This window comes from Sciurus carolinensis, chromosome 8 (genome assembly GCF_902686445.1).
Source record: "Sciurus carolinensis chromosome 8, mSciCar1.2, whole genome shotgun sequence".
Taxonomy (NCBI): domain Eukaryota; kingdom Metazoa; phylum Chordata; class Mammalia; order Rodentia; family Sciuridae; genus Sciurus; species Sciurus carolinensis.
This window is the reverse complement of record NC_062220.1, coordinates 140863885-140876451: the sequence shown is the minus strand read 5'-3', so window position 1 is coordinate 140876451 and position 12567 is coordinate 140863885. Positions and strand designations below refer to the sequence as shown.

The following is a 12567-nucleotide window of genomic DNA, read 5'->3' as shown; positions in this document are numbered from 1 at the left end:
TCAGAAGAGGAAAAAAAGCTAGTTTTCCTTATATATAAAGAACTTTTATAAATCAACAAGAAAAAGTCTGATAATCCAATGGGAAAATATAGTTGGGCATAAAATTGTATTTCACAGAGAAACAAAAGCAACTGAGTTTTTAAAGAAAGGAATTGGAGCTTGACTTCTTCACCTTTTAAGGTAAATTATCTAGAAAGATCCAAAAGTCTTCCTAGGACTTTGTGAGATCAACCCTCCTACACTTTCTTTGTGAGACAGTAAATTAGTGCAACCCCTCTGAAGGCTCTGCAGGAACAAGCGGCAAATTCAAAACACACAAACCTTCTGGCCAAATGAGTCGGCTTCTTGGGCTTTATTCCAGAGGTGCATTTAAATTGTGTGCAAAAGCAGGCAGCCAGGAACAGCTCTGCTGCTGGGTTTGAAATACCAGAAGGATTGAAAACCACCGCACGACCATGATCTCCTGCCACTAAACCAGGACCCTGGGGTCACCACCCTGGGGTCAAAATGAACTCTGGAATTCCTGCTGAACCAAGCAGCGAGTCCTCTGTATGGTCTCCATGTTGCACAGAGCATCTTTCCAGGGAGACCCGGGAACAAGGGCAACGTCTGTGCAAATGGGAGGTCGCAGCGGGAGGCAGACGTCCCTCCACGTGCCCTTGTCCTCGTGGGTACTTTCACCGTGCGCACGCATCGGGTGTCGTATTATTTGGGGCGTGTGCAGGTTAGGGTTAGGGTGCCGCGTCTCTGCCCTGGTGGAAAACCTCAAGGCTCGCCGGTGCCAGTTCAAAGAAACTGCGTGAGAATGGGGTCCCCCTCTGGATCCAGCTTACTGAATAATTGACGGCCAAACGTGTCCCTACTGGGGGTCCAAACACCCGCGCCCAGCTCAGGCGGCCACCAGCCGCAGCCCACAGTCACGCCCGAGACCGCCCTGCCTTATCGCACAGGATGGCGATTCAGCGCCACCGGGCCCCGCCTCCCGCCTGGGATGCTGCCGCCAGCTCCCTCGAGGGGGCGCACGGCCCTCCTGCGCCTGCACACCTCCGCCCCGCTGGCCTGGCCATACAGCCCTTTGTGCTGCAGTTACACGAAAGGCGGGCTTGCACTTTGGGGCTCTGGTTACACAATGAGCAAACAGGTGGTGATCAAGCGCACTCCAATGACCCTCGGAGGTTCTCCCAAATCGCCCGACGGCACCACGGTCGGAAAGCAGGTCCAGCCGAGCGGTTTTCGTTTGGACTCCAGCAATGGATCGTTACTTCCTTATCCAACAGAACGAACTGGCCGTGTCACGTTTCCGGTGAATGTTTCACAAAACCCCAAATTAGAACAGAAGACGGAGGACGCAGAGGGGAGGAGGGACGTCAGGAGGATGAGGAGGGGAAGGGGAGGGAGAGGGAGGAGGAAGAGAGGTAAGAGGAGGAGGCCATCTTGAGCTTGGTCACTGTGCTCCCGCCAGGTTTGGATGTGGCTTGGGGGTCGTGACCCACTAGGCGCAGGTGTTGAAATTTAATCCTGACGGTGAAGCACTGAGAAGGTGGAAACTTACTCGGCTGGGTGTTTAGAAGGGCTTGGGAGGCCAGCAGACTAAGTAACACGGTCAGGTGCAGCCTTCATGATGGAGTACTGGTAAATTTACGCAGAGGAAGAGACCAGAAGGCACACACGTGTGTTCCCTGTCTCTTGCCACAAGATGCCCTGAGCCACCATGAGACTCTGCCAGCAAGAAGGCCATCAACCCCTGGTGGCCCTCAACCTTGAACCTGCATGAGTGTGAGCTAAGTAAACCTCTTCTTTACAAAGTTATCCAGCCTCAGGTATTTCATCACAAAGCACGAACTAGTCCGGATCATAATGTGGCCGAGGGGCTTGCACTGTGGGAGCACATGGGAACAAGGCCTGGGGAAGGACGGTAGATCCAAGTCCTGAAGTTTCCACCCACTCTGGGCACGTGGAGCGAGCCCACCCACGCTCGCATGCGAATGCTAACTTCCCCTGCTGTTTCCTTCTTACAATGCAAGCTGCACACACCCTGCTCCAAGGGCAGCATGCAAATGAAGAGAAACCGAGGCCTTAGGATGGAAGTCGGCCTATGCCATTGAGGCACGTGATGTATCTCGATTTCACCATCTTCATGGTTGCATCTGATCCTGCCATGGACGTTCATCAAAACTGTCCCTCCCCGCCAGACTCTGCCGCCTTTGTAGATGTAACTGGCCAGCAGGCCAGGAGAGAAGCCTGCGGCCCGTGTAGCTACTGCTCACTTCTGCCTAAAAACCATTATCATGCAAAGGGAAGAGGTCAACATGCTTGTGAGCAGAAGTGAATAATTGCTATTCCATCTTCTTAAGACTCTAAGAAACGAGAAGCTGAGAAAACCTATTGATAAATAGAAAAGGGTTTGAATTCTTCTCAGAGAATCCATCCTTGAGAGATTTATGACCTCTGCAGAATCCACACCCAAGAGAACAGGAAGGGAGGCTGGTGGGATGGGGAGACACAGGATAAGAAGCCATTGCAGCCTTTTGACGCTACCTTTATGACCTCATAAATATTGTAAATAATTCTTTTAATCTTAATCCTCTGTGGATTAACGTTTTACCCTCATTTCTAGTTGACTTACAATGCTTTGAAGTTGCTCTCTACCTTTATTCCTTCTGTCAAGCAATAATTCAGTTCAGCTAATAAATTCACGAAGCACCCATTATGCCCCAGGAATTCTATTTCTTCTTTCCTAAAAAGAAAGCTTTCTTGAGAAAGAAAGATTCTCCAAAAAAAAATTAAGAGACTTTGATCATTTGTTTGTCAGTTGCAGGAAGAGAAGAAATGATGTGCGCATCCCTGACTTAAGATTGGACAGCACTCCGCCTGCCCGCACCTGCCTCCGCCCGCTGGCAGCCGTCCTCCATCTGTGCGGACGGCGAAGCTTAATCATGGCACTGTTTGCCCTCGGGGAATTGCCGCAAACTTCCATGGCGGATTTTTACAGAATAGCAAGAACCATCGCACTGGAGCAGGGAAGACCGGCTGGGGTCCATTCCAGATCCCCGTGCCCTGCAAGACCGAGATGGGAGACAGGGACGTGGCCATCCTACCACAGTCCCTGCAGTGGCCTCCACATGTGAGCGCCTGGCTGGCTTCCCACAGCACCTCAGGTGAGGGAGTCTGCGCCCTCACCTGCAGGTGGCCTGGAGCAAGAGCCACCTTCCTGCTGCAGACGGGATGCTGGCCGTGCTGGGCTGCACCACAGTGCTCTCTGAGCAGTACTTCAGGAAAGAGATCGGGCTGTCTCGGAACGAGAAAGATCCTCGTGTCCATGTGGGCAAGCCCAGGAGCCCGTCCAGAGAGCGAAGCGGAGAGAAGGCCGCCCTTTACCTTCCCATGGATTAAGTGAGGTGACGGCGACCCATCTGCAGAACGTCGCATTACCTGGGTGTTATCTGTGTGAATGCTTGTAAACTCTTAGCAGAGAAAGAGAGAGGGAAGGGGGGATCCGCCTGGGTTCAACCACCAAGCCCACCTGTCCTGCACCTGCTGGCCTCCGAACCCCTCCCAGCAGCCCGAGACCACAGCTCAGAAACCCACCCCCTCGCCTCCTCGAGTAGCCCTGTCCTTTCTGGGTTCCTCTTCCCTTTACAGCAACGTCGAATATGCTCAGGCTCTTGAAGGGTTTCCCTAGCAACCTGCCTCCTGCACCCCTGTTACCCGGATTCTCTGCTCTGAGGACTCCTTGAAGGGTCCCCTGATGCCTCGACCCCACTTCTCACTCTGGCTCACTCCTGGGCCTCCACCCCTGTCCTTCCCCCAGAGTAAGGGCAGGACAGACTCCCGGCAGTGCCTGCCTGCAGGGCACCTGCCTCCACTGGAATATTCCTCTCCCTGGCCTACCTGCGTCTTCTGGTCCTCCTGGTACCTCCACCTGTGATCCTCCATCTCCTCTCAGTCACGCCCTCTCCCCAGTCTGACCCACCCTGGGTCTCCTTACGAGGCCCCCTCTTCCACCACCTTTTGGTACAGCTCTCTGGGAGTGAGGTACTTCCCCTTCCCTAATTCAGCACCTCACACTGAGCCTGGACGGCTCCTCCCGCCCCTGGAGGGGCTCTTTCAGGGTCTCCGGTCAGGGATCCCCGACCCCTCCTCCCTCCTTTCCCTGAGTTTGCCATCGGTACCCTCCCCTCTCCTCTCTTACTTGTTCCCAAGGCAACAACCTCCACCTCTCGCCTGCTAAGCCCGTGGCTTTAAATCTAGGACCTCCATGTGACAGGGACAGCACCCGGCTCACCTTTTCCCTCCCTCTGCTCAGTCACCTCCTCCCTGGGGACCCCATACATTCAGCTCCCTCTGCCATAGATACTGCTCCCAGCCCCTCTCCCTCTTCGCCTCACTAACCTTTAACACCTGAGCAGAAAAAGTGGTTTTTGCATGCACAAGAGCCCACTATGGCACATCCATAAGGGCCCAGAGTGGAAGTGATCCAAATGCAAGTGAAACTGTATCCACACAATGGAATGTTCTTCACCGTGAAGGAATGAAGCGCTAATAGATCATGCAAAGTCCTGGCAAAGATCCACACGCTGTGTATGTCCAAGCATACGAATGATCAGAACAGGATAGGTGGTGACCAGGGTTGGGCAGGGAGCAGGTGACTGCTGATGGGTTCAGGGCTGCTTTTGAGGTGCTGAAAATGTTCTGGAATTGAGTAGTAGTGAGGGTCACATGACTTGATGAATATGCGTAAAACCACCGAATTGCACACTTTAAAAGGGTGCATTTTAGGTGATGTGGAGTATATCTCAGCTTAAAACCAAAAACTGCATGTTTCGTCCCAGAGCCCTGAACTAGGGCTGGGCATGCTGGGCCTCCACCACCCTGTGTGCATCTGTGTTCCATGCTGCAGTGCTAGAACCTTCTTCCAGATGACGGGGCTTACCCCGAGCTGAGGGCAGAGGGCTGCCTCGCGGGCTCCACCACATGATGAAGTTACTCTCCCTTGGAGACAGACGCTCAGCAGACATTTGCTAAATGAAAACAGGCACTGACCCTACACCTTTTCCTTCAGGGGGGATGAGATCGCCTCTCTCCCTCCCCCACTGGAAGGCCACGATTCCTATGACTGCTCCAAAGAAAAACCGGGCAGCCCAAAAACCTGCCCTCCTGCCTGTTTTGTTCCCAGTGGAATTTAGCAAGGCAGGAGCAGACGCTGCTGAGCTGGACGGGACCTGGGTCCTGCACTCCGCTCTGCCCTTCCGCCTCTCTCTGCCTCCCGTTGTACTCCTGTGTCTGAAGGGACTCACACTCAATTCCCACACGAGCGGTGCCTGCTGTGGTCCAGGTGGAGAAAGGGTGGAGAGTCTGGCTCTGGTCACAGGATGTCCACACGAATCCAGGCCAGCACTTACCACCACGGCTGAGCGGCCCGGCTGCTCCTCCCAGCCAAGGAAGCCCAGATGGACAGAGGGTGAAGCGTCTCTGGGATTGTTGGCCAGGGATCTCTTAACTGCTGGCCTCTGCCCGTGCTGCAGACAGTCGCCCAACAACACCCGGGATGGAGTGATGGGTTCTAGGGTCACTTTATGTACCAGAGCAGGTGGCAGCTGTACTCGACCCCAGGCAATAGGGGCCACACTTGGTTTAGAAGATCACTTCAAGCCTTCTGAAGACCAGCCTCCAACTCCAGCGCGAAAAGAGGCAGCCTTGGGCGCTATGGGTTCACCCATTACCAACTCAACAAGCCCAAGTCAGCGTGCGGACCTGTTTCTACACTTGTTACCGGTGCCCCTCATTTCTTCTCCAGGGTTCTACTCTATTTTTTAATGTACCAGAGTAAATTTTAGTTTTTAGCTTTGCCCTTCTTTCATTTTTAACTTCAAGGCTAGGAACTGTCCTGGGTCCGTTCACCCAGCGCCATGCGGGAGTGTCAGGTTCTTCTGGCAAACACTGACAACCTCAGGGGATCACAGGCGGGACCCACATGTCCCCTCTCCACACTGACCACAGGTGTGCCCCACAGTGAATGTAAGTCTCACCCAGTTCCAGCCACGAAACGGTTACAGCCTATTCTGTGGGCGCAGGCGACTCCAGGCCTACAGTGTCAAATGGCACCTGGCAGCCTGGGTCTGCTTCTGCTGGGTCACAGGATCCGTCTCCTGCAGTGGGGAGAAGGCCAGGGGCAGCTGCTTGTCAACCCAAGGGCTCTTCTGCAGGAGAGGCCCACACCGTCTTCCCAGCAGCCCCCCATATCTTTGATGTCCCTAATTATTCCTGGAATGCTTTGCTCTTCAGATGTGGGTTCCTTAATATTCTCAGGGCCCTAGCCCTCTGCAGAGTAGGTGCCAAGCCACTGCATCGACAGCGCCAACTCCCAGAGCCACACGTGGCTCGCCCAGAAGAGGGTGGGGAGAGATGAGACCTCACAACATCCGACTCTTATCGGCTCCAGGTCTTTTACCCAGAATGCATTTTTTGTCTCTGCCACCTGCACCTTTTAAAAAGTGGATAGACGGTGGAGACCTGAGCCTCCTGCAGAGACCCTGAGCACCCAGGAGTGCCCACTTGGTCCCAGCACCTGCCCTTCACTCCCCACATTTGACCCCAGGCATTGGGGTCATCTTGATTCTTAAATATGCCAAACCTGAAGGCTTCCTCGGGTCCCCACCTTCTGTCCCTCCATCTGCAGCCACCGTGACCTTCCCATGCGAGCCTCCCACGGCCTTCCAGGGCTACTCTTCCTGCGCCTGTGAGAAGGTCCTTCCACCTCTCCAGCCACATCCCCCGACCCTGCCCGGAGCACGTTGCTCAGTCTCAGCACCACTGACGCTGAGACTGGGCTCAGAAAGCCACGCAGGGAAGCGCGGCTCCAAACCGGCTTCAGAAGCCAGTCTTTCTCTGCCCTCCGTCCCCCTGTCTCCTCCCAGCTTCTTCCCCTCGAGGCAGCCATGACAACTAGAATTTCTGTGCCCCATGGCAGGTCCTCAAATCTAGATCTTATTTCTCCAAGCAAGTCATAAGATCTAAGAACATGAATCTTCCTGTTTTGAAACGGGCCATCAAGAAATTCTTCAATGTCTGTGTTCACACACACAATGTAATTTCACATCACGTACAACCAGAAGAACGGGCAGTTGTACTCCATGCGTGTATGTTACATCAAAGTGCAACCGACTGTCCTGTGTAAGTACAAAGAACAAATAAAACAAGAAGTCCTTCTATCTCCTGTGTCTGACTGAAGCCTGTAAGACGCCACCCTGCCCTGCGCCTGGAAGGACGGTCAGCTGCCCCGAGGCCAGGAAGAACCTGGACAGACAGGGCCTGCTGTGTCCCCCTCTGTCTCATACCACTGGATGGCAGCCTTTGTGCCAGTCATGGGTCCCCATGGCTGGTCCATGCTTCATCACACCTAAGCACGAAACGGACATTCACCTGTGTGCACGGCTCTTCAACCTAAAGGCTCCCGATCATGTAAGACATGATCCATTAAATGTGTTATGCTTTCCTCTTGTTGACTTGCCTTGTTACAGGGGTGTTGGCCCCGACCCAGGAGGAAGGGGTGGCTGCCTCCCGTCCCACCTGCAGCAGGCTCACTGTGTCTTGTTGAGGTGGCCTGCGTACTGCAGGCTGTGCAGCGGCAGCCCCAGCCTCTGCCCGCTCCATGCCAGTAGCTCCCAACACCAGCTGTGGCAACCGAAAATGTCTCTCGGTATTGTTAAATGACCCTGCGGGGACAAAACTGCTCCCTCAGGCTCGGCACACCCTCTCTGTCCCCACTCCCATCGAGTCACTGCTTTGGAAGAGTCTCAGCCCTAGCACAGTCCGACCCTTGGTTCTTAGAAGGGTGCTCTCTCCCACCATCCTACTGCTCCTCCATCTGCACCAGACACCCTCCTGATCCCTTCCCTTCCCTTCCCTTAGTAACTAAGGCCCGTGTTTCTCTAACGGTTCACGTGTACTAAGTGTATACTATGTGCCAGACACTATTTAGAAACCCTGAAATGCACAAACTCACCTGACCCTCTTAACAACCTTAGACTTGGGACCAGCACCCCCGGCTGATAAGACACGGGGCTGCCTGGCTAAATCCTGCAGTGTTTAAGCAGCGGAGCTGGCATTTAAAGGCACCAAAAGCCTCCCCCTGATCTCTAGGCTGAGTGGGTCCCCCACCGACATGCTCCCAGAGGACCTTCCCACATAACCGCAGCTGACACAATCGAGCATCACTATGCCTGAGGCACAATCTAGGAATTTTAAGAAATGGGGTCTTGCTATGTTGCCTAGACTGATGTTGAACTCCTTGAGCTCAGGTGATCCCACTGCCCGGCCTCCCAAGTAGCAGGGACCACAGGCGTGCACCACTACACCCAGCACGGCGTTAGTTACAGTGACACACTTGGGTGTGCCTGAATGGGACCATCACTTATCTGATCTCATCTAACTCAGAGGTCCTCCTCTGCTAAGCTGACGGGACTCCAGTGTTACTCGTTTGGGGGTTCCCTCCATGATTGCACAGGGTCGCTTGAAGGTCACCAAGGTCTTTTGCAGAGGATAGTTAAGGACCGCCTCCAGTTCTCTCTGCTCATGCTGATTGGCTCTTAGGGAATCCCCATCACCATGGGAACCTTACAACCCTTCCTTTCCAGGATGCCACCATCACATCCTTGGGGACCTAAGCTTTCCAGGACCTATAATGTCTTCCAGGGACTTCCAAAATCCTTCCTGAGAGAAAGGAAGACAAACACTGGCTCTGAATAGACTCCAAAGGACAGATGACAACTGCACAGTGCACAGCCAGAAAGCAGCAGAAAGGAAGAGTAACCGAGAGACCCTGCACTCTGGCTTATGCCTACCTTCTCCAGGACCTGCCTGCCTTACCTGCCTGGGCATCCCCCAGGTCCTCCAAGAAGGGCAACCTCACAGGGGCTGGGTAAACCCGCTGTGTGAAGGAACCAAGGGATGAACAGATGGATCTAGGAAGAACAGCTCTCTTTCCACTTGACCTTCAAACTGGGGCAGAAGTAAGGTGTGGCCTTTCTGATGGTTTGAGTCCAAGTCCTTGGAAGATGTGGTTTATAGTTTTAGATAGGAGTTGAAGGAGTCCAGAGACTGTCACCCCAAAATGCGGCACCCTCAGGTCGATCGTATCAAAGCAAGGAACCTGGCGAGCAGCAGAACTCACATCTCATCAACACGCCTGGGCAGCTTTGCACACACGGTTGCCTTGTGCTTTGGCTATATTCCATATGCCAGAGGCAATCTTTACAATCCATTGTCTGCACTGTGGACCAACGACGTTGTCCCAGCCAGTGCATGTCCTACCAAAGTCGCCCAAAGAACTATCATTTTCCCCACTGCCTGTTCTCCCCGTCCCCTGTGGAAAGGGTTGTACACACTTCTGGATCACACTGGGCTGGCGGGTAGTCACCCTTTATGATTGCCTCTTTGTACCAGGTAAATCTGCACGTCTCTTCTCTCTGTCGGTTGTCCAATCGTTCTTGGGAACCTTCAGAGGGTGAAGGGGAGCCCTTCCCTCTGTCCAGAGAGCCTGATGTTAGATGACAGGCACTTACCACCTGTGTTCCTAAAGCACCATCTGTTCTCCCCAGCAGGATTCAGCTGGCCTCTCCCTCTGACCTCATTCCTAGCTCCTGTCCCCAAGCTGCCTTCAGTGACCCTGCCTTCAGTGACCAGGACTCTCAGGTCTGCCCCTACCTCAGGACCTGTGTTCCTGTGTGGTCCTTCCTTCCAGGTCTCGGCCTCGTCTGGGTTTTTAGCTTGACTGCCACCTCCTCAGAGAGCCCCCTGGACCCCACTATCTAACGTGGCCCCCCAGCCTTCCAGGAACCTGTTTTCTTAATGCTGCCACCACCTGGAGGTTCCTCCTTTACTTCTGTTCCCTTCTCCATGTCTGTTCCCCAGTGCTCCCTCCAACAGAGACCCCAGGGGCTTTCTTCCAGTCCAGCCCAAGGAGTGAATGGAATATGCCCCAATCAAGTTCAAGAGAAACTCATACAATAAAAACCCTAATTGTAAATTCTCCAAGACAGATTCCTCCATGTGTCATTTTCACTTACGATCTTTAGGAGAACTGTAGCTTTTGTTTTGTTTTGTTTTTAGCAAAAAGGGACATTCACGAGTTGGTGGGACCCAACTGCTCCTGATGAGGAAACGACCACCGAGGGGAAGTAAATTGGGAAGTGTCATGAAGCATGTCAGTTGCTGGAAAGCGGGAGGGATGGCGAGCCCTTCCACTGGTCCTGTCCGGTCCGTCCAACCTCTGCGCTGGGCCCGACCCCAGCTCCTTCCCCTAGTCGAGACAACCCAGCCCGCCACGACTAGGCCAGAGGTGGCCTTGAAACCACTCGGTCCTGTCTCCGAGCTTAGGATCCAGCGGCCAGAAGACAAAGAGGTAAAACACAAAGCAAGACAGCTGCCGAGGAAGGTAAGTATCAAGATACCCAGGCGAAGCCTGGGGAAGATGGGGACAGAGGACGCTGGAGGGAAGGACAGCCGTGCAGACGGGAGCCAGGACCCTGGGAATCAGACCTGACCCAGGGGCAGGGGCTTTGCGAGTACCGGCTCTGCCTGGAACTCTGGCCCACCCGAGCCGCGCGCCCCTGGGCGTCCTTCGGGCTGTGGCCAGAGCTCCCTAGCGGGGAGGTCGGCCCCAGGCTCCACTCCCAGGCACCGCACCGGCACCCGCACCCCTGCCGGGTCCCACGCCGCGTCCCTGGCCGGGCGCTCACAATAGAGCAGGAGCAGCCGGGCCGCGCGGAGCCCGGGCCCGGCCAGCTGCCTTTCCGCCGCCAGCGCGCCCTGCGTGGCCGCGAGCGCCGCACACCCCGCGCGGTCCCCACGCCGCGCGCCGTCCACCTGCGCCTGCGGGGCGCCCAGCCGCGCCGGCCCGGCCGTTTGAGCTCGCGGCGCGGGCGCCGCGTCGGCCCGCGGGATGCCCAGGCCCGGCCGCACCTACCGGACACGCTCGGCCGTCACCGCGTTGCCGGTGTGCGGCCGCAGCACCGCCAGGAACAGCAGCCGCATGCCGCCGCCGCCCGGGCCATGGACCCGCTCCGCAGCCGCCGCCCGGCCCGGGGCGGCGCTCGGCCGCTCCCGCCCGCAGCGCCCCAGGCCGAGCCCGCGCCCGCCCGCTCGGGCACCCGGAGGGGATGCGGGGCGGGGAGGGGCCTGCGGAGAGGGGAGCCGGGCGGAGGGGTCCGTGGGGAGGAGGGTCTGCGGGGAGGGGAGGGGAGACGAGGGGAGGTCGGCGGGGAGGGAAGGGACCAGAGGGCCGTGGGCAGGGGCGGGTCCGCGGGGAGGGAGGGGCGGGTCCGCGGGGAGGGGTGCGCGGGCCGGAGGGGACAGCGTGGAGGAAGGGAGGGTCCGTGGGGAGGGGGCTGTAGAGGCAGGAGGAGCGCACAGGTGGCCGCCCTGGGAAGGAAGGGGTCCGCCTGAGGGGAGGGGAGCCAGGTCAGAGGGTCTCAGGCAGCTCCATTCCCACGGGGATCAGGACCCCTCGTGGCCTGCACCCTCACCTCATCTGCTGGCCCCTTGGTCTTGGGCTCCCCCACCCCAACTAGAACTGTGAGGAGTAAATTTCTGTTGTCTATAAATCACCCCGTCTGTGGTATTTTGTTATAGCAGCAGAAATTGATGAGAACTGCCACGCTCCTGGGTTTCTGGGATTAGGACACAGACTGCCATTCAGCCCACCACAAGGCCCACCAGGGAGATGTCTGCATCTATGAGGCCCCCAAAGGGTCATCCGGGACCCTCTCCACCTTCCCTGACCCTCACCCTCTTAGACCTTCTCTGGTCCTGATCCCACCCTGCTTTACAATATGGGGCAGGAGGGCCTTGGCCTCCACTGGGTCATGTCCTCCCTGAAAGCTAAGTCACGCTTCCTATGACCTCCGTGTGCCCAGGGCAACATCAGGCATGGCCAGCCCACTCAATAAAGGCTTGCTTAATTCTGTTGAATCATGGAAGGTGCCCTGTTGTGAGGTCTTATCCTATGAGAAATCATTCCTGGTTCTTAATGGGAGTTAGTGCTAGAAGAGGGTTTGCTAGGCTGAAACTCACCTTCAGATTTTCTGCATACACCTGTTTCATCAGGTGAGAGAGTCTGAAAGGCCTTTTGGGGCCCATTACTTACACATTCATTGCTTCAGTTTACTCATTTGTAAAATGAGAAGACCTATAAACAATATCATAGTTAATTAGTTCTTTTTCATGAAGCCTTTTATGATTCTCCCGTTTAGGTAATAAAAAATGATAGGAAGGCAAATATGTTACCCTGGCGTAGGTAGAAAAAACTGCTGGGGTGGGGGGGTGTTGATGGAACAGAACAGGTTGTCAGCACCCCTCATGAGACCTTCCCAAAGCTTTCAATGGTAGGGTCGTAAGATACATGTAAAGCAAAATCTGTTTTCTCTCTGATCATAGTATTTACTGACTATTTTTCTAGTTCCTAGCACCAGGAAAATGAAACTTTATTATCTACCCTGTATAAAAGCGATCGTTTTCAAGGGAGTGCACTGTGGGCCTCCTGGCTTTAGAAACACCTCCGAGATAGAC

The 12567-nt window shown here is 55.2% G+C and overlaps 1 protein-coding gene across 1 annotated transcript in view; it reads right to left on the bottom strand.

The window, feature by feature from the left end:
• The window catches only part of Glt1d1 (glycosyltransferase 1 domain containing 1), an 80363-nt gene extending 69114 nt beyond the window's left edge, over positions 1 to 11249 (bottom strand). The window contains exon 1 of the mRNA XM_047562591.1: positions 10967 to 11249. Coding sequence (XP_047418547.1) covers positions 10967 to 11034 — 68 coding nt within the window. The 5' untranslated portion in view covers positions 11035 to 11249. The remainder of the gene's footprint in view (positions 1 to 10966) is intronic.
• Positions 11250 to 12567: the final 1318 nt, after the last annotated feature.